This window comes from Raphanus sativus, unplaced genomic scaffold, assembly GCF_000801105.2.
Source record: "Raphanus sativus cultivar WK10039 unplaced genomic scaffold, ASM80110v3 Scaffold0230, whole genome shotgun sequence".
Lineage (NCBI taxonomy): Eukaryota > Viridiplantae > Streptophyta > Magnoliopsida > Brassicales > Brassicaceae > Raphanus > Raphanus sativus.
In genome coordinates, this window is record NW_026615550.1 from 574 (window position 1) to 27492 (window position 26919).

General features: G+C 36.3%; 5 protein-coding genes, 2 non-coding genes and 3 pseudogenes across 7 annotated transcripts; 6 read left to right on the plus strand and 4 right to left on the minus strand.

Annotated features, from left to right (window-relative positions):
* Window positions 1-208: 208 nt before the first annotated feature.
* Window positions 209-2736, minus strand: LOC130501613 (pre-mRNA-splicing factor ATP-dependent RNA helicase DEAH10-like). Its single transcript, XM_056996456.1, has 10 exons — window positions 2513-2736; window positions 2378-2427; window positions 2213-2293; window positions 1905-2121; window positions 1461-1827; window positions 1185-1388; window positions 936-1096; window positions 666-851; window positions 345-576; window positions 209-256 (listed from the first exon to the last, which is right to left on the minus strand). Exons 1-10 carry the CDS (start codon window positions 2590-2592, stop codon window positions 209-211), a joined length of 1626 nt encoding a protein of 541 aa, XP_056852436.1. The 5' UTR covers window positions 2593-2736.
* Window positions 2737-3350: 614 nt separating this feature from the next.
* LOC130501618 (berberine bridge enzyme-like 4) lies at window positions 3351-4943 on the minus strand. Its single transcript, XM_056996458.1, has one exon. The coding sequence runs from the start codon at window positions 4941-4943 to the stop codon at window positions 3351-3353; it is 1593 nt and encodes a 530-aa protein (XP_056852438.1).
* An 874-nt stretch (window positions 4944-5817) lies between these two features.
* On the plus strand, window positions 5818-5891 carry TRNAN-GUU (transfer RNA asparagine (anticodon GUU)). The gene has a single exon. It is a non-coding gene; the product is annotated as a tRNA-Asn (tRNA).
* Window positions 5892-7802: 1911 nt separating this feature from the next.
* Window positions 7803-9128, minus strand: LOC130501615 (14-3-3-like protein GF14 iota; annotated as a pseudogene).
* Window positions 9129-9392: 264 nt separating this feature from the next.
* On the plus strand, window positions 9393-9465 carry TRNAA-UGC (transfer RNA alanine (anticodon UGC)). The gene has a single exon. It is a non-coding gene; the product is annotated as a tRNA-Ala (tRNA).
* Window positions 9466-9543: 78 nt separating this feature from the next.
* LOC130494363 (PR5-like receptor kinase) lies at window positions 9544-12683 on the minus strand (annotated as a pseudogene).
* An 833-nt stretch (window positions 12684-13516) lies between these two features.
* Window positions 13517-15358, plus strand: LOC130501616 (putative F-box/FBD/LRR-repeat protein At1g22000; annotated as a pseudogene).
* A 1363-nt stretch (window positions 15359-16721) lies between these two features.
* Window positions 16722-18226, plus strand: LOC108819074 (uncharacterized). Its single transcript, XM_018592062.2, has 5 exons — window positions 16722-16858; window positions 17163-17314; window positions 17425-17534; window positions 17753-17895; window positions 18008-18226. The coding sequence occupies exons 2-5, from the start codon at window positions 17179-17181 to the stop codon at window positions 18048-18050; spliced, it is 432 nt and encodes a 143-aa protein (XP_018447564.1). The 5' UTR covers window positions 16722-16858; window positions 17163-17178; the 3' UTR covers window positions 18051-18226.
* Window positions 18227-19265: 1039 nt separating this feature from the next.
* Window positions 19266-22952, plus strand: LOC108819075 (beta-glucosidase 40). Its single transcript, XM_018592063.2, has 11 exons — window positions 19266-19574; window positions 20375-20500; window positions 20607-20682; window positions 20901-20972; window positions 21180-21267; window positions 21366-21621; window positions 21707-21822; window positions 21907-22130; window positions 22229-22260; window positions 22336-22438; window positions 22537-22952. Exons 1-11 carry the CDS (start codon window positions 19416-19418, stop codon window positions 22821-22823), a joined length of 1539 nt encoding a protein of 512 aa, XP_018447565.1. The 5' UTR covers window positions 19266-19415; the 3' UTR covers window positions 22824-22952.
* A 449-nt stretch (window positions 22953-23401) lies between these two features.
* On the plus strand, window positions 23402-26158 carry LOC108818986 (uncharacterized). The gene is made up of 3 exons (XM_056996457.1): window positions 23402-24005; window positions 24467-24621; window positions 24715-26158. Exons 2-3 carry the CDS (start codon window positions 24474-24476, stop codon window positions 25842-25844), a joined length of 1278 nt encoding a protein of 425 aa, XP_056852437.1. The 5' UTR covers window positions 23402-24005; window positions 24467-24473; the 3' UTR covers window positions 25845-26158.
* The last annotated feature ends 761 nt before the right edge of the window (window positions 26159-26919 follow it).

Sequence of the window (26919 nt, forward strand, 5' to 3'; positions counted from 1 at the left end):
CAAAACTTGTATCACAAGACAGAACCGCAATCATGTGCAAAGAATATGACATGACAAACCTATAAGTGTCACGAGCATGTTTCAAGGAACGACTATTCACGAAGTTGTCCTTACACCATTCCTCATATTTTATCAACTTTGGCTTCACTGTTTTCTTCCTTTCTTCTTCTCCAAGAACTCATTCAACTCTCGATAAACACTCAGAAAGTTAGATGATCCCTTCAAACGCTAGTAAAGTGGTTTTTGAAGTTCTTGCCTGTGCGACGCAAAGATTAAAAAAAAAAAAACAGCTGCTTTCATGAACTGTATATATAAATAAGAAAAGAGAATCTCTACTCACTCACCTCTTCTCTCTTCTCACGAGGATCATAAAATATGGATTCCACATTGAGCATTGCAACGGTGATTAACATTTCCTCAAGACAGTTGAACTGATTGGCCAAAATCAGAGCTCTGGAGTAAACTGGATCCATTGGGAGCCGTGCCATTTGTTCGCCAACGGGTTTCTCTAGTTTACCATCATCCGTCAAGGCGCCAAGCAACCGCAACTCCTCCAATGCTTTTACAATGGCTCCCCTGTTTAAACATCATATGAACAATCTAAGATCAAAGTCTTTTCAACAAAGGCAATAAGAGAATAGATATTAACAACCAAAAGAAAGTACCTAGAAGGTTTATCTATAAAATCAAATCCACCAATATCATCAATCCCCAGAGACTTGAGCTGCAAGATGACATTTGAGAGATTGCATCTCTTGATCTCTGGTTTGGTTGAATCCTCCAGCTTCTCAAACTCCCTCTCAGGATAAAGACGGAAACATTTCCCAGGACCCTCACGTCCTGCACGTCCACTAAAAGTATAAAAATTCATGTTAATAACCATTAAACCAACTTTAGTGGAAACATAAAATGAATACAGAAGAACAAGGTACTACCTTCTTTGAAGCGCCTGTGCTTTTGATGTTGGAACAACATCAAGCGACTCCATTCCTTTGTTCGGATCATAGGTTCGTGCCTTAACAACTCCAGTGTCTACCACATATCTTATTCCAGGAATTGTAATTGACGTCTCTGCTATATTTGTGGCCAAAACCACCTGAATTTTTTTTTTTCCAAATATACCTCAAACTGGATTAGTATCATTGTCTCTCAACCAATTACAATGACTGTCAAAATTTTCTAACCTTACGGAAACCAATAGGCGCAGGGGCAAACACTCTCATCTGCTGCTCTGATGGAAGACCAGCAAAGATAGTCATTGGCAGTAGCATCCTCTTGTCTTCAGGTAAATGCTGAAGTCTTTCTTGGACTAGTCTCTCAACAGACTCAATCTCATCTTGTCCAGTGAGGAAAACAAGTATATCACCTTCCTTCTCCTCCATATGAATCTTTTATAAAAATGCAAAAATTAGATTTAAGCTTTTAAATGCTGATGATAGGGTTAACAAAGATCAAATAACCTGAAATATAGTGACCAAAGCTGCATCAACATAATCTGTCTCAGGATGAACAGTGTAAAGAACGTTCACAGGAAACTGTCTCCCCTGCACATGAAGAGCTTTGGCACCACCGTAATACTCAGAGAACACACGTGCATCCAAACTTGCGGACATGATTATCAGCTTTAACGGAGATACTTTCCTGCCTTGACACCCTCTTAACACACCACCACCAGTCTCGCTACTTCTCTCGTTAACAGCCTTTGACCGATCTCGCTGCACCTTTTTAAGCAAGGCAAGAAGCACATCAGTATGAACAGTCCTCTCGTGAGCTTCATCGACGATAATGACTGAATATCTAGAAAGAAGCGGATCCACCAAGGCTTCTCTGCAAAAGAAAAATAAGTGATGAGAAGACTAATCACAGCATAAAAGTTTATTAACTTGTGGTTTAGTTTAATTTACCTCAGCAAGAAACCATCAGTCATGTATTTCAACCTCGTGGAGCTAGAAGTGGTATCATCAAACCTAACGGAGTAGCCAACCTTTTGGCCTAACGGAACATCACACTCCTCAGCTACCCTTTTAGCCACGGTCATAGCAGCGATACGCCTCGGCTGTGATATCCCTACCATCTTTCCTTCCCGACAGAAACCAGCATTAAACAGGAACTGAGGCAACTCTGTCAAAACAAAACATATGATGCAACTTGGTCCAGACAGAAACTAGCTGAGAGTATAATGATAATAAGTAAACTAAAAAACAGAACTTACGAGTAGTCTTCCCACTACCGGTTTCACCAACAATAATCAGAATATCATTCTTCTGAACCTCCTCAATAAGACGTTTCTCCACTGTTGATTAAAAAACAATCAGTTAGTCTCCACTCCACAGACATGAGCTAAGTATGAATAGGGTAAGTGAAATAAAACTCGTACCTGAAGCTATAGGAAGAGACTTTCTATGTTCTGTTATCTTCTGCCTCATGCTGTGATAAAACTCACATATAAAAATCGTTACTTTTTGTTCTGGGGATCATTTAAATAGCTCTAGAAAAGTAGAGAGAGACTAACCTGAAGCGAGAAGGAGATTTAGGGTTTGGTTTATTGCTTAGTACAGAGCTCTTGGCTTCTCCTTGCGCCATTGATGGCATTCCTGAAAAAAAAAATCACCGAGATTTGGTTTCTGCAGCGCGAAAGGTTCCGAATTAGGCGAGAAATTTAAGGACAGAGTTCGTTTGGTTGGAGTTTCGATTTGGGACAGAACAGAAAACAGTGAGGTTCTGTGTGTTGTCTTCTTCTTCTACGGTGAACGTAATTTAGGTTTAGCTCTCCTGTATAGGTTAGTTGAAAATACCGGACGGTTGAACCGGCTAAACCGCTACCTCAATTTTTTTTTATCAATAAATAAATTAAAATAATAATTGAGGTAGCGGTTTAGCCGGTTGAACCGTCCGGTATCTTCCACTAGCCTAAGACGCAAAATTTAAAAACGCTACCTCAATTTAAAACGCAAAATTGGAAACGATTTGCAAGAGACTCCAAAACGCAGTTGAGAAGATTCTGTGATTCACAGCTTCTTTGCAACTAATTAATTTTTCAACAAATTCAAGAAAGCTCAGATTATTATGTTTTAAGTTTTAACCTTTTTGGTAAAAACATATACGCTTTTTCTATACTCCAAACGCTTAAACATGATGCTTTCTCTCATTCTTTGTAAACCTATACGTTTTTGTATTTACCCAAACGTTATAAACAATTCATTTTTGTAACATATTTGGATGTTTTCACTAGAATTGGTCATAATGCAAATGGGACAGCAACGAAAACGATATATGCTATTATAAAGTCTATATAACACATGTCTCACATAACTTTATTACAAGTAAATTTTGAAAAAAGAGTAACACTACTACTTCACACGAGCAGGAGGAATACTCTGCTCGTTCTTGAAGAAATTATCAGGATCATACTTGGCTTTAACTTCCATCAGCCTCTTCAAGTTCCCCAAGAAAAACTTCGACCCATAGATCTCAGCTTCATCAACGTTTGTCTGACCACTCGGATTGCTTCCAATATCAATGTCTCTATAATTCAAAAACGCCTCTCTCGGGTTACTTGACACATACGGCTCCGCAACCTCGTACAACTCCTTCATCATATCCAAACTACCCTTCGTGGCGTTTGCGTCAAACCATGCCGTATAATATTGTATCTTGAACAAGTTCCCTAACCGATGAGGAAACGGTGTGGCACTCGCCGGAATCTTGTCCATCGCGCCGCCGTAAGGGTTCCACTGCATATACACGATATTATTGTTGATTTTAAACATCGCATTACAAAGCTTCTCGATTCCTTCTTTAGGGATTGGTTTCTTGACATAATCAGATTTGCTCTTGAAGAACTTTTCCGGTTTAGCCGGTCTGTCTAAAAGAACGCTTGTCGGTGTACCGACAGGTAGGTCTTCCCACAACAACGTGGTGTTAAGCCAGCTCATTTCTAGACATTCTTGGCGTTTTATACCTAGTTCAGGTAAGGCTTGGTTCAGTATCGACACAAGCTCATCGGCTCGACCCAAGAACTGAGCGTAGAACCCAACCGCGATGGTTCTCTCCCCACCTCTCGTTCCGTTTGCAACCTGAGGCATTGCTCTTAGGAAAAGACTCTCAGGGAGTTTGGACGAGACAAACTGCCACTTGTAGAGAACATCAATTCCACCTTGTTCCAATGTTCTGTTAACCTTAAACACGGTCACGATCTTTGGAATCTCCACTAGGTTTATTTTCCAAGAGAGGATAACTCCGAAGCTCCCACCACCACCACCACGAATCGCCCAGAAGAGATCTTCTCCCATGGTAGATCTATTCAAGAGCTTGCCGTTGACGTCAACTAATAGTGCATCAACGACGTTGTCCACCGTGAGTCCGTATTTTCTCATGAGATTCCCGTACCCTCCACCACTTATGTGTCCTCCAGCTCCTACAGTGGAGCAAACGCCAGCAGGGAACGCTAGCGTTTCGCTCGCGTCGCTGATCTTTGTGTAGAGCTCTCCCAATGTGGCACCGGATTGAACCCAAGCTTCCTTGCTTGGCACGTCAACGGTGATAGACCTGAGGTTGAACATGTCGAGGATGACAAATGGGACTGAGGAGATGTATGATAGACCCTCGTAGTCGTGACCGCCGCTCCGGATGCGTATCTGGATACCGTTGGACTTTGCGCATACCACTGTGGCTTGAATGTGAGATACGTGTTTCGCCGTGACGATGGCCATCAGTGTTTGGTAGTTAGGGGTTGTGAACCTCTCGTTTTTCGTGTAGGACAAGTAGGAAGACGAGAAGGTGGTGGTGTTATCGGCAGTGATGATGTCATCGGTGATTGGATTCTCGGGACTAGGCCAAGAACGAAGGCATCTGAGGAATTCTCCAAGAGGTGGTTTAGTGATTGCTGCTTCGGAAACCGAAACAAGAAGGACAAGACACAAAACAGAAAGTGTTTCTTTCATTTGGTTCTTTTGTTTTGTGTTTTATGAAACTTTCTTACGGCTGGTTCTTAATTTATAGAATTTTTTTTCTTGAGAGGAAACGTTTACAGAAAAAGAAACTGTTCATACATTTCATTTAAAATTCACTTTTTGCCATAAAGGTTACTTTGAATTCTTTCTCAAAAAGGAAGGTTTTGTTTTGAATAACTTAATATTTATTTTTCTTCAACACAAATAACATAAAATATGGTAATCATGCAACTATTGGAGGACTCTTCCTCATGGTCAAGAAAACGGCTTGATTTACATTTATTTGCACTTTTCTATTCTACTTCCAGATATTTATTTCAATACTTCTTTGGGGTTTGGTCAATAACAAATGTTATTATATCCAATTATGATAATAAATGGAAAATTTTCGAACATACTCAGGTTTTTAATGAGAAGTAACGCGAGTCTTCACTAATTCAAGTAATGTTTAGTGGTTTGTCCATGAACATGTACGATATTTAATAACTAATATTAGATCTTGATTTGCGTTTTCAAAACGGAAAATTATTCAAATTGTGACCCTGTTATAATTAGATAGATGTCATTTTAAGCTTTTAAAAGTCTAATTAATAATAAGAATCGGGACATGGGATGCATACAAGATAATTATGTTCCTACAAATCAATGTCACAGTAATAAGTTAACAATTGTGGATTGTTACTCAAGAAGTCAAGATAATTACGTTCCTAATCCTATACGTTAGCCATTGTTTAGTAGCTAATTATAGTCAAGGTTAATAATACATGTTCTTTGACCGGTGGTTTTAAGGTTGGGTTAACGATCGCCTGGTTTGTTTTTCGTAACACTTTTTATTAAATATAATTTAAGAGATATTTAACCAAAAGCTGGAATAGCTCAGTTGGCTAGAGCGTATGGCTGTTAACCATAAGGTCGGAGGTTCGACCCCTCCTTCCAGCGACAATTTTTTACAGTGCTCCAATTTCAGTCTCATTTTGCTCAGTAATAGCAAACATCTAATAACTAAATAAACTCTCTCACGGATGGATTTTACTTACAGAAATCCATTTCATTTTTTTTTTTTCTTATATAAACTAAGTCTTAACGAACCTCACGAAAACGATCATATACATTGCTTCCCAATAGAAGCAATCACAATATACATTCTACGACATCATAAGAGACCACACTATATGTTTATTAGGTGAACAGTGTCTCTCTTTCTCGGCAGATGGTTTATCTGATACTTATTTCTTCCGTTCTAGAGCTGGGCTATTGGTTTTAATATGTTACCTCTGAATCTTAAGATCAGATGGTGAGGACATTGACATTCTAAATCAAGAGGAACAGTTTACTTTATGTATTCAAAACTCTTTTTTGTTAATGGTAACTTCAGATTTGTGCCCAGTTTTTATCCTATTGTATCTTATGCGATAAATATCTATATTATTAAAAGAGAAGTACACATATAAAATGTCTCTTAATTTTCAGTATTATTTACACTTCCATGTCACTGATATTAAATAATACTTCATATTTTAATGTTGTTTTTCACTTTAATTAATGTGTTTTCCTAAATTAAATTTGAATTAAATACACAATTAAATAATATTTCCTATTTTAATGCTTTGTCTTTTTCCACTTACATTAATGTGTTTAAAATTAAATTTGAATTAAATACACTTCATTAACTTCTCAATTAAAATAATGTCGAATTCAAAAAAATGCATTTTTATGGACAACAACAATTCAGAAAATTATAATATCAACTCTTCATTGAACAAATATGAACGAAAAGTATTACCAAAATTTGAACCGAAACTAGATAATATCCAAACGGATTTACCATTTTGGTATCTAGAGAACCATAACTAAACCTTATCCGAACGAAATATTTCGGATATCCGAATGTATTTAAATCATATTTATATACTTCAATATGTTTAGCTATTTTTCGAGTTAATATCTAACTATTTTAAGTTGATTTAAAATATAAAAAATAATCAAAAGTAAACATCTAAAGTAGATAAACAAATCAAGACACCAAAAATACTTAAATATATATATATATATATATATATATATATATATATATATATATATATATATTATTCTTATCTAAATATTCAAGTTAAATTTATTTTTAATTTTTAATTTAGGTACTTTAGCTTACTTACATTACTCAAATTTATATGTAATATTTTTTAGATTTAAGGAATATTTAAGATATATAAATTTTTAAAATTTAAAAATAATTTAAACGGGTTATCAAACCCGCAAAGATCTAAATCAAACCGGAACCAAAGTTTATAAATCCCCGAATAGAGTTAGAATCTTTAAACTCGAAAATCTCAAACCCCGAATAAATTTTAACCGAATTCGAGTGGATATCCAAATATTTATCCCTATCTTAATCAATATAAAACGATCAAATATTATATATATAACATTTAGTATAAATAAATAAAAATTAAAACTGAAAATTAATACCCGTGTGGTCGCACGGATCAAGATCTAGTATAACTATTATGCAGATAATACAATTTGATTGTTCTGTATAGAAATAGTCAAAACAAATCATAAGATAAATGCATATCATAAAATATTTGATATCCTGAGATTGACAACAAAATAAATAACAAAAAGGTAATAAAATAAAATGAATATAGGACTTGAATTCAAATTGTTTCTGATCATAGCTTCTTGATAAAACCAAGCTATTGGAAATCAAAGGAATTGTCCTCCCCCCCCTTCTGGGCGTCAAATCTAAACTCATTCATTTTCCACAGCCTTTGGTCAGTTCTGAAACAAACACAAGAAAAAATAAACCACATTAGCTTATTAATGTAACAAGAACATGTTGATATATATTTACAGGTTACTCACCTCAGTGGCTTCTGCAGGCTTAGCCGGTTCTTGCTTGGCTTCATCGGTCTTAACGTTGTCTTCTCCTAAAAACAAACCAAAACATTACCGATTTTTAATCAAATCAACCAGCTCGTTTTAACTCATGCTTTGTGGCTTTCAGACAAACCTCCATCTTCAGGAAGATCAGAAGTCCAGAGGGTAAGGTTGTCTCTCAGGAGCTGCATGATCAGAGTGCTGTCCTTGTATGACTCCTCACTCAGAGTATCCAACTCAGCAATGGCCTCATCAAAGGCTTGCTTCGCCAATGGCAAGCTCTGAAATAGTTTTCCAAGAAACCACATCACCAAAAAAGTTGACATTTCATTTAGGAATTAATGTTTCTTACCTTTCGGGAGAGTTCATGATCTCATAGTAGAAAACAGAGAAGTTAAGAGCAAGACCAAGACGAATCGGATGGGTCGAAGGAAGATCAGTGCTTGCAGCTTGTGTTGCAGCCTAATCAAAATTATAATCTATCAGATTCAAACCAATAATCTCCTAATAATTTGAGAACATAAAGTTAAAAAAAAATAAATAATAATAATAATTTGGAGAACATAAAATATTTAAATAATACCTCATAGCCTTTGAGTGACTGTTCAGAAGCTTCCTTCCTCTCTTGTTCAGTCTTAAACTCAGCCAAGTAACGGTAATAATCACCTTTCCTACAAATTTCAAATCAATATTCATTTCATTTACATATGATGATGATGAGGGCCAGTCCCAAAAGATTGATTAGGCCTAAACGTTTAATTACATATATATTTTTTATAATTAATTAGTACTTGTCCTGAAGTGTGTGTTTAATTTGTTACTTACATCTTGTAATAGAAAACGGTGGCTTCTCCTGAGGTAGCGTGAGGGATGAGATGCTCATCGATGATGGTGAGAATGTCCCGACAGATGTCGGCGAGCTCGTCTTCTACTTTCTGGCGATAGCCCTTGATGTGTTTCACGTTTGATTCGTTGCCTTTGGACTCTTCCTTCTGCTCGATCGACGACATTATCCTCCACGAGGCACGTCTTGCTCCAATCACGTTCTTGTAACCAACCGACAACAGATTCCTCTCCTCAACCGTCAGCTCGCTGTCCACCTTCGCTACTTTCTTCATCGTCTCCACCATCTCTGCAAAATTATTCCCAAACCCTTTCTGTAGCCTCTACGAAAAATTGACAAATTGAGATGTATCGGGACAAATGAAATTACGTACCGTCGTATCGCTCGGCTTGTTCGGAGAGCTTAGCCAAGTAGACGAATGTCTCTCTGTCTTTGTCGGATCCTGACGACATGTTGTCGGAAACTGAGATCTTGAGTTCTGTGTTTTTTTTTTCTTTTTTGGTGATTTTTTCTCTGGTGAGATATATAATAAGAGGTTTGAAGATGGTTCGTGAATGGCGGAAGAAGACTGAATCTCAACCTTCAGATCCTATGTGTTGGCGCAATTCCTGGGTTTTCCCTCGCAATTATATGTAACTAACTTAACGAACTTTTCTCTGTCTTACGATGTTGTGCTTTAGAATATTTAGTTTATATTATGTTATGGTTATCAACAAGGGGATGTAGCTCAAATGGTAGAGCGCTCGCTTTGCATGCGAGAGGCACGGGGTTCGATCCCCCGCATCTCCAATTTTTTTCATGATTCATGCACACTCAACTGGCGCTATATGTTTATTCGATAATTCCACTTTTGCGGACAAAAACCACTTAAAACACACAGAAAAAATAATTTCCGTTAACGTACCACGTACGTTGTTAACCAACTACATTTGGCTGTCTGCATAAAAACAAAAACATCATCTTGTAAGCCTTTAAACAACCCAATCAAATCAGAAATAACAACCAACAAAAGTATATCAACGTCTTGACAAGTTATAAGAGATCCACACTTGACTTTAATTTAAAGAGTCTGGACATTGAACTATGTCTTCTTCGGAGATAGAGGTGCGTAAAGTGTCATCGCCAGCTGAGAGAGTACATCTTTCAAACTGACTTTGGTCAGAGACGCTTAAAGTCTCATCACCATCTTCAAGAATTTCTGGAATAGCTGCCGTGGGTAAACACAGGATAGGCTTAGGTGGAACCTGGAGAGCCTCTACACTTCCTTCTAACATTTCAACGACTTTGATCATCGGCGGACGATCAAATGGATTGGTCTGAATACACCAAAGACCAACTAATACCATTTTCCTTGCAATTTTCTCTTCTTCTTCGGTTAGTTGATCCCCAAAACACCTCATGATTTCTCCCCTCTCAAACTCCTTATAGATCCAGTCCGGAAAGTACATTGAACTGTTATTTGATCCAGATTTCTCAAAAATTTCTCTATTTCTTGCTCCAATAATCTCGAGAACGACCATCCCATAACTATACACATCTGACTTATGCGAAACTCCTCCAAATTCCTAGAAACCACCTCAGGGGCAATGTATCCGAAGGTCCCTCTCGCATCTAGCATTGACATGATGCTCTCGTTATTCTTGCAAAGCCTAGCAAGTCCAAAATCTGAAATCTTGGGGCAAAAATCTTTGTCCATGAGTATGTTTTGCGGTTTTATATCGAAATGCACAATCCTCGATACACAACGATTGTGCAAATATTCTAGGCCGCGAGACAAACCTACCACAATCTTGTACAACGTTTCCCATTCCATCTTCGCCGACATATTCTCGGCAATGAACTTATCAAGGGATCCATTCGGCATGAAGTCGTATATTATAGCTCTGTTGTTCCCTTCATAGCAGAATCCGAGCAGAGGAACAATATTAACATGAGACGTTCTACTCATGCTAGCTATTTCGTTGATGAACTCTTCTCCATTTCCCTTTACATCTTTCAAGATCTTCACCGCAACGTCTCGGCCTCCATCAGGTAATTTTCCTTGGTAGACAATTCCGAATCCTCCTTTCCCGAGAACGTGAGCAAATGAGTTTGTCATCTTCTTGACTTTAGCGTAACTATATTGTCTCAACATTACAACTGCTTCAAAGTTTTTTCCATTCCTACTACTCTTCCTCGCATGTTTTGCTCTTGCTATTAGAATGACCGCAATAATGATAAATACAGAAGCTCCAAAGGCACCTACAATAAGAGAACAAGCAATTTAAAGTTAGTTTTTTCTTGCCTATGTACATGAGTAACTGTCACATTTATTAGGGATAGGGTACCGAGTATGAGTTTCAACTTCCATGATAGTTTTTCTGCAAAATGTTCAACGTACGTAAAAGTCTCATTAATTAAAAAAGACGCGATAAATTTTGGTGTGGGAAAGAAAAAAAAACTTACGTTTGTGCGGTATGGCTTGAAATGGAGACTGAGTTCCACTTCCTATTGGAGCCAGAGCCGGTCCAATGTTTTTAGATGTCCTGCACAAGATTAACGATCCAGCCCTTTTTTTTTTTTTTGTCACGGACATAATTTATATTAAAACGCTCAAAGAACAACAAAGTTAACAACTGAAGCAGAATATTCCGGAGCCAAGCTCGACGGAAGAACAGAGCTAATAAACAGCACAAAACATCTAAAGATAAAGCCATCTTGGGGCGAGTCAAGCTCAGCGAAATGAAGAGACCCGAAGAGAAGCCCTTTTCATACTTCTTATAGTAAAACAAAATCTCCCACAAAAAACTGACCTAAAAAATATGACACGGATGGATTCACTTACTTATGCCTTGGACCATGCTTGTTTGTTACTGGAGAGGGAGACAGTAAGTTCTTGTTGTTGCTTCTCGAACATAATCACATATCAATTTACAAGAAAAATAAATAAGTAGCAAACTCATATGTGTTATTGTTTGAACATATACATCCAAAATACGGTCCATTTCAATTTTGATCATCTCTAAAAAGGATTATCTCTTAAATTTACCAATATGGACTAGTGAGATGTTGACAAATATCACCTACTCACTAACATAAAATAGTACTCCCTAACGCATTGACGATAAATATACTGCTGCTATCTACTGAAACTTACTTGGTTGTCATAGTACTTGTGGGGCAAAAAGTGACAAGATAGCCAGCGGAGTTTGTGCATTTCAAGGGGTTGCCACTGTCATTGTAGTCATATGAAAGTGGGCATTCATTGCTGAGTTCCTGCGACTGCGTGTCAACCGTCAGTTGGCATTTTTCGGAAGAGGTGTAATTGTTATGGTTGTCGCTCTGGCAGCAGATCTGAGGCAAATTGAATTTTTCACAAGAGTTGATGCAAGTAAATAATGAAGATAATGCCGCCGTACAGTATGTATTATTACTGACAACCATGCAATCAATGCTGGTACATGTTAGCTCATTTTGTGGGGCAATCAGCAATGGAAGGTTATAACCCTGAGCAACGCTAACTACATAGGTATCATTCTGGCCGTGAGAATTGTTGAAGTTAAACATGGCTAGAGTGAGAGAAGATGTGCCTGCGTTCCCCAAGCACTGGATTTCTCCAGAGTTGCAGTCTCCGGTTTGGCATGAGAAACTCTCGGTTCTTTTGGTTGAGCATCGAGACCTACCCCAGATACCACCTTTCCATGTAGACGGTGGGTCGATTTCACGCCTCTCTCCTTTCTTGAGAACGAAGCCAGAGATGTTGAACGGATGATCAGCAGAGGTTGTTTGGATCCCCGGCCACACAGTGAATTCGCATTTGTTCACTATTGTAATGTTCCTCGATGTTACTCCTGCAGATTATTATAAAATCATGAAATGATTATTAACTAAACAAGGAAAGGTCGTACACAAACAACATACCTAAGATAAATAAATTTGAAACAAGGAGGAACATCAATGGCAATCCCTCGGCCATTGTCCTGAAGAGGAAAGAAATAAGAATAACTTTACCAATTAGGAAATAAGAAATAGACAAAACCACTGTAATTTCTGCGAAACTTTCGAGGCCGACAAAATCATGGCGAGATCCTCTTTTTCTCTGTTGAAAATTGGATGTCTCCTTTTTGAAAATTCTGCCTCAAAAAGACACACGTCAAACCATACCTAGAAAATTAGAGTATTTTATACTAACATTTTATGATTACTACTATGGGGCTTCTTCAACACAATTAGAAAAAAATAACTTTGGAAAGAAACTGGCGCTTTATTGAAAAGGCAGCGAGAGCATTGGATGGTTTATTGAAAAGGCAACTAGAGCATTGTATGGTTTATTGAAAAGGCATTGCAACTCCACAAGCATGGCCTGATCTAAGATTACGGAGGTTTTAAAACATTTTTCAAAAAGTTAAGTAAACAAATTTGTTACAGTTTGGGTATCAATCTATATAAAAAATTCTAAAATTTTTGGGAACCAATATGAATGTTTTTTGGACTGTGCTCAGATCCAGTCATGCTTACAAAACACCAAAACTAGTGAAGTTGACTGACACTCTATCCAAGTTCTCCTGTTGACCTAGATGTTGGAATGTGTGTTGAGAATGCAGTTAATCGCGGTGTGAAATTGTTAACTTCATTATTCTCCTATAAAAAAGGAGTTCAAAATTTAGGAAAAAGTTTCAGAAGAATAATACAAACTACAGGTGAAGAACAATCTGAAAAAATTACATTTGTTGAAAAAGAATAACACAAGATGGTTTAAAAGACCACTAGAGATTTAGTTATTAAAGGGCCTTTATTTAAACAAGGCTTAATTTTTTTTTCATTCTAGCACAATGTCTGTTTCTAAGTTTGAGCGGCCCGCTCAAAGCCCTAGTTGCATGGCATTCGCTTCGATTAACTTTGGGTGAATAAATTAGGGTTTCCCAAGTAGATGGGGTAGGGTTTAGTTCCAATTGCTATCTCTCACCCAATGGATTCCTTAAGCTGTTGCTCATCTTTGTGCGACATTAGGAATCTGTCAATATCAACTGTTCCAGAACCCGAAGGTCATCAGAGAATTGAAACCAAAATATGTGATTTGCCCGACGATTTGCTCCTTCAGATCTTACGGTTTCTCCCCACAAAAGAAACAGCTGCCACTACAATCTTGTCAAAAAGATGGCGTCAATTATGGACGATGTTGCCTGTACTGTACTACATAGGCAAAGGCAGCGAGAGCATCAGGTGGTTTATTGAAAAGTCATTGCAACTTCACAAGGCCCCAAAACTATTTACGTTGATTGTGACAGTCTGTCCAAGTTCTCCCGTTGACGTGGATCTCGGAATATGTGTTGAGAACGCAGTTAATCGCGGTGTGATATTGTTAGCTTTCAGTATTCTCTGGAAAGCAGATCCCACAAGCTTTCCGAAGAGCCTTTACACATGCGACACACTCTCTTACCTACTTCTATCCAACGAAGTTCTTGTGGATGTTTCTTCTCAGGCTCACCTTCCATCTCTCTCACATCTGTTTCTTGACGAAGTGGTGTACAAAGACGAAGACTCCCTTGTTAATCTTTTGTCAAGTTCCCCGGTTCTCAAGCAGCTGAAGGTGTATCGACGTAAGGATGACAACTTGACCAACTTTACCGTGAAAGTTGCATCCTTACAAACATTAGTTTATACGGCTGATATGAGCCAGAATGAGGATGAGGATGATGAAAATTCCAATGGATCGTTGGTAATAGATTCCCCTGCGCTAATAAATTTGGCCCTAGTTGACGAAAGGGGAGACTACTGCTTGATAGAGAATATGCCTTGCTTAGATGTCACATTTATACACTTATGTGATAACCTGAGTGACACGTTTTTGAGATCTCTTTCTTCTGTCATACACATGGACTTGTTCTTTCTTGAATCAATGGTAGTGATTACATATATACCCTACCCTCTCCTTTGTTTCTTAGTTAAGTAACGTTTGTTTTTCTTTCTATGACAGGTTGCGTACTGTAATGCTGTCATATACTCAAGTCTCGTAGAGTTAAACTTTTGTCCAGGCAGTTTTGTAGATTGTTTGGATCCACTTATGGTTTTGCTTCATAATTCTCCTAAACTAAAATCTCTTACGTTAGATACGGTTAGTACCCTCTTCCCTAAAATAAAATGCGTTTAAGTTTTGATGAACTTGATATTAAAGTAGATTAATTGATACCAGGAAGCCCATAGTTTCCCACTATCCTGGAACCAGCCTAGTTCTATTCCCGGCTGCTTGTCGTCTTATCTAGAGATCTTTCGATGGAAAGCCTATGGAGGAACAGAAGATGAGAGACAACTAATGAGCTCGGTAACTCAAATTGCTTAAAGACAGTGGAGATAGAGATAGAATCTAATCTTGAAGAGAGACAACATGAGATAGAATCTATGCCTAGGATTTCAACATCATCTCGGCTTCTGTTCCCCACCAAAATGAAAAAAAAGGTTTAACGGACAAACTTTCTCTTGATACTGTTACTTATCTATGTTTAAACTAATCAAGCTACCGTTTCATGGACCCAGCCTAGTTCTGATATGAGTATTTTACATAATTTCGTGCTGTCTGAATAAAATTCATAATAAAATTAGTGTTGTCATAATTTTATTAATCTAAATTTACTTTCTTTAGAAGCATCAGCAGTGGTGAACTTCTCATCTCTTAGTATTAAATACTAATATATTAGTTTTTTAAAACCAATTAAGCTGCACAATTAAAATTAAAGTGTAAAACAACTATGTATCAATAATAGTATGACATGTGGTTTGATAGTTTCTCACAATATTGAAAGAGCTTCATTAATTATTCAACACCCTATTTTATAATTTTAACATTCCACATCATCATCTTTATTTCACAATTAATTCAACATTCATTCAATTTTTACCCCTATAATAGTTTGTTTGACAAAATTAAATACCTTAATGACAAAAAATAATTAAACACCTTACCCCACTGTTTTATCTAATATTTCTATATTATTTTTACATTTGATAATTCTATAAAATAAAATTATTTAAAATCTATATATAATAATTACGAGAAATAAAAATCTCATTATTAGAAAGTAAAATTATAAAAATTAAAATACAAGTCAACAATATTAAATTTACAGCATAATTCGATAGTTATATCCAAATCAAATGAAGCAAATCTCTATAAATAAAAAATAACAAATTCTGATATAAAAATAAGAAATAAAAATAATTTATCTCAAAAAATTGGTAGATGATAAAAAGACAGTCTAACCAATGAAAAACAACACAAAAATATTTATACTAATGTTATAAAAGGTATTTATGATTTGCACGGATTAGACATCCAAGTTTTTAAAGGTATTTAAGATTTGTTTCGTATGTTACATCTATCTAATATTTTATTTGTTTTGCTTTGCAAAAATACTGATATCCGGAAAAACAGATATCTGGAAAACAAATAAATATTTGCGGATATTTACGAATACTTACAGATATTTCATCCGTCTTGATTAATACAAATAATCTTTAAAATTTTGATACAAATTTGTTTTGTAAAATATTTTTTTCATGATATATAATATAAAAATCGAAAGACGTAGTGAATCTACATATTTTGTAAACTTGTTAAACTTAGGTAACGATTATAATAACACAAAACTTAAGAAACAACTATAATTATCATATTTTTTTCTCTTTTTGTATAATACTTTTATATAAGTAATAATGTAAATATAATTTTTCAAATCATATATTAGAATAATAATTATATTTATACATTTAAACTTTTAAATATAATTTTGATATACATATATTTTATATATTGTCGGATTAGAAGATATCTGCTTGGCAAAATTTTGATATTTTATGATTATTTTCTATTTTAACGAATATTTATTTTTAATATTTGATTTGTTTTGAAAATTTACGGTATCTATTTTTACCGATTCAACTCAAGTTTGAATCCACATAGATTTCTCATTTTATTCAAAATGTCACTGCATTATGTTCAACAGTTTAATATTTTCTTAAATGGTCTAAAAGGAGAGTTGATTGTTCTATTTTTCTCATCTCTCCGAATGGGCCGAGCCCACATCAATAAAGTGGGTCCGTTATATTCCGCGAGAAAGATAATTAGAAGAGAATATATCTTCATCTATCTCTCTCGCTCACTCTTTGCTCGATCGTTCAATCTGAAAGAAGAGGAAGAACCTCAAAGGTAAAGTCATGGTCTTCTGCTCATATAGTCCCTTCGATGGGGAACATGGGTTCTGTGTTCCCTTTTGAGATATTTCCTCGTATTTAATCTAATCATTTTGAATTTGATTGATCTGTGCTTACTAAGTGTTTGATTTAATGCCTCAAAGGTCCTTCCTTTTTGAAGTATTTTGATCTGCGTTGAGTAAAGATTCCAATTCAAATTGCATTTTGGACACGATAAGATTGAATCTCTAGTGTTTGTTTCAGATGTGTTTAGGTACAAGACGTGTGTGATGGTAGTAAGTGTTGTTGTTTTATTGCAGAGTTTAGGAAGGAGATATGGGGAAAGACGGTAAAGCTGGTGGGAAGGGTAAGGGAAAGCAAGCTGGTGGTGGCAGTGATGAAGCGTCCTCCAAGGGTAAAGGCAAAGCTGGGAAAGCTGCTGATGGTCTAGGAACATGCACTTATGTTAAAGGTTTGTTCTTTCAATTCATGTGTCTCTAATATTATTGGTCTTGTACAACTTGAGACATTTGTAGTAGAATACCATTGTCAACAACATTCTATAATGGTTTTTGTTTTCAGCGAGACATGTTTTGTGCGAAAAGCAAGGGAAGATCAACGAGGCATACAAGAAGTTGCAGGATGGCTGGTTGAGCAACGGAGACAAGGTTCCTCCTGCTGAGTTTGCAAAGGTTAAAGTCCCCAAGTTTGCTCTATTTTTTTTTTTCTTTTTTGTTGATAAATTGAAACATTTAATGTGAGATAGTGCAAGTACCATCTCTGGCTTTGACATGTACATTTCATAGTTCATTGATATTTAGAGACCAGCGAGTTTCAGTTTTCGGTCAGCTATATGTGTGTCTAATGAATGGTGGGGAATCTTATCATATCTTTGCGTGGACTGTCTCAGATTGCAGCAGAGTACTCGGAGTGCCCATCAGGGAAAAAAGGAGGAGATCTTGGATGGTTCCCTAGAGGAAAGATGGCTGGTCCATTCCAAGATGTCGCCTTCAACACACCTGTTGGTGTCACTAGTGCACCTTTCAAATCTACGTATGACTACTAACATCCTCTCTCTTCTTTCTTCACTCTCATTCTGAGTTTTTTTTTTCTTTGTTGGCTTCGTTTAGTAGATGCTGAATCTGATTATATGATTTGATTGCAGGCACGGATACCACATCATCTTGTCGGAAGGAAGGAAAAACTGACAGATTACATCTCTGTTCTGCTCTGGTCTAGTCTTGTGGATGTCACTTGCTAGTTGTTACTGTAACCTATATATAAAAACACACAGCCTTTGTTGTTCTGGCCAAAATGTTTGCTACAAGTTGTTAACAAATCTTCTCTGTTGTTTTGAATAATGAATTCCTGAAGGCTGTGAGATGCGTTTATTTAAGTGTTTATTTCTGCATAAGTAAAAGCTCACTTCTGAACTGATTCTGAGAGGCTATATATCTAGCTCGTCTATTTGTTGGAAGAGTGATCATATTCATACCTATCTTAATAGAAATAGTCCACCGATAGTCAGTAGAGCTTGTATATCTAGCTCGTACATTGACCATAAACGTTGTAGCATAGGAATGTGAACTCATGTGTTAGCTACACAAACGGATAGAAATGTGAACACATGTGTAAGTGGGTAAAGACTAATTGCATCTAGAGAGAATTCAAAAAAAGATAAATAGGGTCCTGGAGGTCGTTGACTCATTAGTGTGAAGCTAACAAACGCATATATGTAACGATAGTGTGTAGAATCAATAATTCGACGGGCCACAGACGCAAACGCAAGTGCGAATTAATTTTCATCCACATAATTGCTACTCGCTAATTTTCTGTTTACTGTATTAGATATCATTTTTTTTTGAAAAAAAACTGTATCAAATATTTATTTTCTTTTTAATTTTTTTTTATAATATGGTTTCTTTCTCCAAGACATTCAAATGGATCTTAAAACATGAACTTATGTTCGTGTCAGATAGAACAATATGAGTTAGTTTCGTATAACAGAAGAATCGAATGTTTAAGCGTCTTAAGTGCATCTACTGCTATTTGACCACAAGTCATGTTCCTGTATTAGATACCTTACCATGTAAGATCTTTTTTTTGTCAACACCATATAAGATCTCACCGAGGTAAAATAGCAAAAAGAGACGCAAAATGTATAAAAGATCACATAGATAAAAACAAAACATATAAATCTAGTGAAGTATGCTTATGTTGTTAGATATTTTCCTTATAACAAAATATGATTTCATCCAACTTTAAAATCAACTTTATCCATATAACTAGTTCTATATATGTCTTTCATTTTTTTCTCAGTAACAGTGATTAAAATATATTTATATTTGTTTAATTAATAATTAGCATCTGATCCGAAGATTTCATATCTTTTATTTACAAAGCCGAAGATTTCATATTATCTCACATTTCCCACTTTCCTATTTATAGCACCCCTTTCATAGCTTTGTTTTTCCCACTCGCACTCTTCTTTATTCTCCTTGTTTCGTATCTCTCACTTCTATCTTCCTGCGATCACCACAAAAGATATATGCATCGTAACTGGAGACGAAAAGATGAACAAAGAGATGGCTCCAAGAAGATTAACCATGATGACGATGACCATAATTATGATGATGGTGACGATAGATAAGACATGCATATGTGCTGAGGAAATTTCCAGAGGCAGTTTCCCAAAAGGATTTGTCTTCGGAACTGCTTCGTCTGCTTTTCAGGTCCCCTCTCCTCTCCACTCTCCCTCTCTTTTTCCTATTTTATTTTTAGGATTCATTTGTTTTTAATCGTTTCCTTTTAATGGAATCTGAAAGCAATATTATTCACGATCAAAAATTAGGCCACATCAGAACATATACGTTCCCCATGAGATATGTTTTTGTTTTTTCAGTAGCAACAAAAACATAAAAAAATACGTCGACATATATATTTTTGTAGTTGGTAACACAATACTAAAACATTTTTAATCTAACACTAATGAAGACAAAGTACTTTAATATATCTTGAAACACTTAAGCTACCTCTGTAAATTCATGGTAATATTTTCTTTGTCATCATCATACTACTACAATATGATATTTTTTATATATGATTATACATTCATTGTATTTATATTTAAACAATATCTTGAAATATGGTCCATATAACTCGATATACAAACAAATATGGCCACATACCATTCATGAATCACGGGCATCCAATACATCCTCGTCCCTTTCCTGTGGGTTCTGTTTTTTCTTTTACACAACTCTAGGTCTTTTCAAACAACGACCTTTTCTTTTACACATTTTCACAATTTACCCATTAACTTTTCTCTTTTCTCTTCTTCTCAATTCCAGCCCAAATTAAGTCAAACAAAATCATATGAAGTATAGCTTTCTCGGAATGCCTCTCACCTAACCAAGCACACACAACTTATGTTTCAATTACTTTTTAAAAACGTTAGTACATAATAAAAATGAAAATAGTAGTGGACCGAGCCTTATAACAAAATAATCAAAGAAATCAATATTTGGCGCAGCACGAGGGAGCAGTAAAGGAAGATGGAAGAGGTCCTACTATATGGGACACCTTCTCCCACACTTTTGGTAAAATCGCAGATTTTAGCAACGCCGATGTTGCTGTTGATCAGTACCACCGGTACGAGGTAAACCTCATTTATATAAACCAAATAAATTGTCAATGCATATACAATTCCTTAAAAAAGTACACGAAGTAATGATTTAACTGAAATTACAAAATGGTGACGGCAGGAAGATGTACAACTCATGAAGAATATGGGAATGGACGCTTACAGGTTTTCCATTTCGTGGGCTCGCATTTTTCCAAGTATGTTTCATACATTTATTTCATAAATATTTTATATAGTTTATAGATTGAATAGATGAATGATCCTTTTTGTTTTGAATGGGTAAACTAAAGATACTAATTAGTACTACAATATTTTTAAATTTGATATGGCTTTTTGATGGATTAATAAGATTATAAGAATGATATTATGTGGTGATATAAAAAAAAGAGAAAGAATGATATTGTGTTGTTTACAGATGGTGTGGGACAAATAAACGAGGCCGGAATCGATCACTACAACAAACTCATAAATGCTTTACTTGCTAAAGGTAGTGAACATCAATCACTGAATATGGCTTTTATTGAAATTAGTGCTGGTTGGTTTTTATTCATTTTTTACTTATTACACAAATCAACAATGGACGCACAGTTGATGTAGAGGTTCTTGATTGCATAAATTTTACATTCATTTGATTTTTTTTTATAAATTATTGTTGGCTGAGTTTCACATGTATACTATAACGAAACAATTGTAGGGATCGAGCCGTATGTGACGTTGTACCATTGGGACCTTCCTCAGGCACTCCATGATCAATACCTCGGTTGGCTAAACCCACAAATCATGTACAATCCATACAAAAGGCCATATAAACATTTAATAGAACTATTAACTAGACAAATGAATTTCAAAAGATTAAAGGCTATAAAATGTTTTTTGGCAGAAATGATTTTGCAGCTTATGCAGAGGTTTGTTTCCAGAGATTTGGAGATAGAGTGAAGCATTGGATCACGTTCAACGAGCCACACACATTCTCTATACAAGGTTATGACGTTGGTCTACAAGCTCCCGGCCGTTGCTCTATTCTTTTTCACCTCACTTGTCGCTCCGGAAACTCATCTACCGAGCCTTACATCGTTGGTCACAATGTTATTCTAACTCACGCCACAGTATCAGATATCTACAGGAAAAAGTACAAGGTAAGTCACTAACACGTACATTGAAAACATTATGTTATATAAAACTTAAGATATATATACAGTTCTGAATGTATACTTATGACAGGCAAAGCAAGGAGGTTCATTAGGGATAGCGTTTGATGTAATGTGGTATGAACCGGAGTCAAACAAGAGAGAGGACATTGAAGCTGCACAAAGAGCTCAAGACTTTCAACTTGGCTGGTAATTTTCAACGAGTTTTAATATCATTCCATTACACAGCCACCTTTTTTTATTAGAAAGTGATGAATCTTGATACGATGTTAGGTTTTTGGATCCGTTGATGTTTGGGGATTACCCGAGTTCGATGAGAAGCAGAGTCGGAAGCAGATTGCCAGTGTTCACGGGATCTCAATCTGCTCTAATAAAGGGTTCCCTAGATTTTGTAGGGATTAATCATTACACAACGTACTACGCAAGAAACAATGCCACTAATCTCATTGGCACTCTCCTACATGATGCTATTTCTGATTCTGGAACCGTCACTCTACGTAAGAAAAATCACACACTTTACTCTCACTTAAACCGTAGTTATGACTAATGAGTATACATCACTTTATTGATAATCTTCTTTTATCTTTAATTTCAGCTTTTAAGGGTTTAAGCGCAATTGGAGATAGGGTAAGAAAAAAAAATACTATTAACTCTAATAAGTTATATACATTTAAACCGTTGTTATGTTGTTGTTGTCGATAGGCCAGTTCGATATGGTTGTACATAGTGCCTAGAGGCATGAGAAGCTTGATGAATTACGTCAAGGATAAATATGGAAACCCTCCAGTCTTTATCACTGAAAATGGTAAACACTAAACACACACATCCGTTATAATAACCCTTTTAAATCCACAAGAAATAGAGAGAGTTTACGATGATGATTGTGTGCATGTGTGTGTGTAGGAATGGACGATTCAAACAGCATTCTGATCCCAAGGAAAGAAACTCTTAAAGATGCAAAGAGAATCAGATACCATCACGATTATCTTTCAAGCTTACAAGCTGCTATTAAAGAGGATGGTTGCAATGTGAAAGGGTACTTCGTGTGGTCGCTATTGGATAATTGGGAATGGGCTGCAGGTTATAGTTCAAGATTTGGTCTCTACTTCGTTGATTACAGAGACAAGCTTAAGAGATACCCTAAGGACTCTGTTAATTGGTTCACTTCTTTCTTGAACTCCACTTCTTGACTTCCTAATTGGTTTCGCTCAATCTATTCAAAACTTAATGTTAAGCTATGGATTTGGATTTAGAAAGATATACTATAAGCACAACAAAATCAGTGAAAGTTAGTTGTCATTGACAGAGTTTCAGTTTGAAGTGTGAGCATATATAAATCTTATGACAAAACAAAATGTTTTACAGTAAAAATTAAGGGTCTCAACTCAATTCTCATGTACTAAAAGTATTGAAAATTGAATGCACCACTTGCATGTATGAACTTTGAGAAACAATGCATTTCTTATATAATATTATATATAGTACTGAGTTGTAAAATCTTTTGTTGTAACGTCTGAAGCTGAGCAAGGATGCAAAATAACATTTCTCTAAGTTAATATGGTTAACATGACAAGAACTATGATAGAATCCTCTCCAAAAGATAACATAATTTTGTGCTTTTATGTTCTGCAGTTTGGGTTTAATTGTAAGAGATGAGAAAACAAGGAAGAAAGTGTCAAATTAGAAAATAGTAAGGACTTAGCTAGAAAAGCGTGTTGGTCTTAAATTACGAGGTCGAGCTAACTTTCAGGGATTTTTTAAGGGTCAACCCGAATAATAGCACGAACCGTATCCACCTTTTATCTTCTTTCGTGTTCTTCCCCAAATTTTTCTACGTAATCCATATTTCGATTTCGTTTTACTGCGATATTTTTTTTTCTTCCAATTAATCTATAGATTCATCTAATTCACGTTCCCTCTTTCGATTGATACCAATTATTTATATATTTCGTCTCTCAAGAAAGATCTAGGGTTAGGGTTGTCGATCTCCTCACACGTCGTACAATTTCTCGATCCATTGTTTTTATTTTGCTATTTAATCGATTTTTATCAACACCCTTTGATGTTAATTTCACCTTTTTGGTCCCCAATTGAGATCTAGGGTTCTTATTTTCCGATCTATCCCAGGTCTTGCCAGATCTGTAAATTATCAAAGGGCTTTCTCTCGATTCGTATGTATTTGGTCAATTCTTATCTATTCCACTCTTGATTTGGTTGATTTTTGGGTAGGCCGGAATCTAGGGTTAGGGTTTTCTTCTGATTTGGGGATTTTTTTTTTCTAGCTTAAGCTTAAGATTCTTTATACTCTCTGGTTCTTCCGGTGAAGGTTTTATTTTGGTGTGAAGTTTGCTTGAACTATCCCTTTTACAGAGGTAAATAATACACACCATTTGTTCTTGTCTGAACTATTTTTCTTAACATTACTACATTTGTCAGTTTTTGTTATTGAACTGGTTCTTTGTTCTGTTGCATGTCAGTTTAAGTAGCATAAACAGTGTAGTTAGAGGATCTTATACAGTTAGGTGCAGTGGCGGAGCCAGCCGAATCATTTAGAGGGGTCAATTTCCTTATAAGCATCTATAATACATGGGTCAATGAGTTAAGATTGTGATAGTTTTCAATTTTTTTTCTTTAAAATACATGTAAAATTTTTTTATTCCTAAAAATCACATGGGTCAAGTGACCACTGTGCTAAACCACTGCCTCCGCCACTGGTTAGGTGTCTTACATATGGTTTATTATAACTTTATAAGGTCTCTTGCATGCATTTGCTTCACAACTGTGAGGAGATTCTTATCGAGTTGTTCTCTTGTGTTTTTTTTTTTCTTATTAGGTTGGAAATGGGATTCAAACGCCCTTTAGATGACACCAAGTTTCTTGAGCTCCCGTTTAAACATTCTAGACAGCTTGGCTTTAGTGACAAGTCAACGCAGTTTGAAGAATCTATTCCACGCCATGCTGCTGTTTTGCAGAAACCTCTTGCCACGGGTAAATATTAACTTACGAATGTTGTTTGTCAAAAGGATCAATGTCTGCTATGTGATTGAATCTTTTTCTTTTGAATGGGTTTATCGACAATAGTGGACGAAGGAGATCTTTTGAAACCCGAAGGAGGTGAAAAGACCTTTGATGAAGAGTCCAGTTTTGTTTACCCGGGTCTTGACATGGAAGGTTGTTTTGATCGGGTCATAGAAGATTACCACGGCGAAGATGCAAGTCAGTCTCCTCATTCTTCAGAGTATTTTGAGCTCGGTCTTGTACCTCCAAGAATGTTTGCTCCTGTTGAATCATTATATTCTTTCCTCTTGGATCAACCTGCTAGAAAGCAAGTGCCCATTGGACAAGATCATCAAGCCATGATTCCTGAATGGGAAGGTGGTCTGTATGGGAACCTAGAACCGTTAGGCACTGGTACTTGTGTTATTCCCATGCCGGCGCAGAATATGGATGACATAGCAGGGAAAGGTAGAGAGTTGTGTGTCTGCCAGGACAGGGGTTCTATAAGGTGTGTGCGCCAGCACGTCAAAGAAGCTAGAGAAGAAGTGGTTAAGGTGCTTGGATCTGAGAAATTCAGAGACTTAGGCTTGTGTGATATGGGAGAAGAGGTTGCGCAGAGCTGGAGCGATGAAGATGCGTTACTTTTTCATGAGGTTGTTTATTCCAATCCTGTGACGTTAGGTCGGAACTTTTGGAAGCACTTGGAAGCTGCGTTTTTGTCCCGAACCAAGCAAGAGATTGTTAGCTACTACTTTAACGTTTTTGTTCTTAGAAGAAGGGCCACCCAGAATAGGTCCATGATATTGGACATTGATAGTGACGATGATGAATGGCATGGAGGATATGGAGGACGACCTTTGGGTACTCAATATGTCGAAGAAGATGACTCTGCTGTCGAATCTCCTCTTCATGAAGGGACTGAAAAATTCAATGAGGGAGTGCATCCACTCCATCAAGAAGAAGCTGAAGAAGATGCCAGTATTAGTGACAATGATGAAGATGATACCAGACTGTGTGACGACCACAAGATGGGTGCAACAAATGAACATATGAGTATGTTTTCCGGGTGCAATGAGGAGAGATTCAACGTGGAAGATGAATCATGCACGACCTTTGAGCTTGCACATGATGCTGTGAACTCCGGCTGGAAGAACTGTGCAAATAAAGATGAGACTGGTCTTGGAGATGAACAGAAGAAAGTTGGAGGAGTGTAGGATCCGAATATTTCAAGAAAATAATGGCAAAGGTCTTCAACGAACCGGGAGCATCATGGATGACATATATTTGGCTATGGATCCTCATGGGAAAACAAGGCAAGAAACAAGTGAGGAAGCAACATCACGTTTCGACAACTTGCAGAATGCTACGTGGGGTTATGGGGTCCTCCAAATGTTCCTATTAAAAAGTGTAGAGAGAGTTTATAAGAATATGAATTTGGTCATGTGGAACCCTTGTGAATGGGGCTGTTGTTTCACTTTTCTTGGGACCCTCTTTCTCAATATTCTTTACCTAGAAAATTGTCAGAATCTCTCTGATTTGCATTTAGAAAAATATTTTTATTGTGTATGATTAAGGAAGACATATAAAGAGAGGAAACAAATGAAATGATTTTGGGTCTTGTCTTTGCATTTGTTTGAAAACTGAGAAGATCAACAAGTCTTAAATTTATTTTACAAACAAAGCTTTGACAATGCCAAAGTTTGTTTGCTTTAAGAATTACAGAATATGTGGCACAGAGGACAACTGTTAAGGGCAAAGCTTTGTTTGCTTGTTTGTTTTGGACGCCGAGAAGTCTCTGTTTGGGCCCCATGGTTTGTTATACCATAATCTAATAGTACTAATTCAAGTTCACTGTGCTACAAGATTTTTTAAAAAAAATTATTTGGTAAATTCTACAAGATTTATATTAATGAAGGAAACAAATCTCTAATAAGTTAAAACTTTGTGCGGATACTTGCAATTTCAAGATTTGGTTTGTAAGTGAGTCGCCAAAAAAGATCTAAACCGTCCAGGCTTTTTCTGTCTATGAATTGAACATCCAAAAGCGTGTGTGTGTGTTGTGTTGAGTTGGTTGAACAGATCCAAAAATGCAGCTGAACTTTTGATTACTCGTGTTTGGAACACCTCGCTTTTTTTTTTTTCTTTCACATATATATATATATATATATATTATTTTTGGTCCAAACTCAAAAGACAGCAAATCTATAAACTTCGAGAATAGATTACAAAGTTTTTTCCTTTCCAACTTCTCTCCTGGTGCTCTTTCTTAGCCGCTTCGCTTCAAGGTCG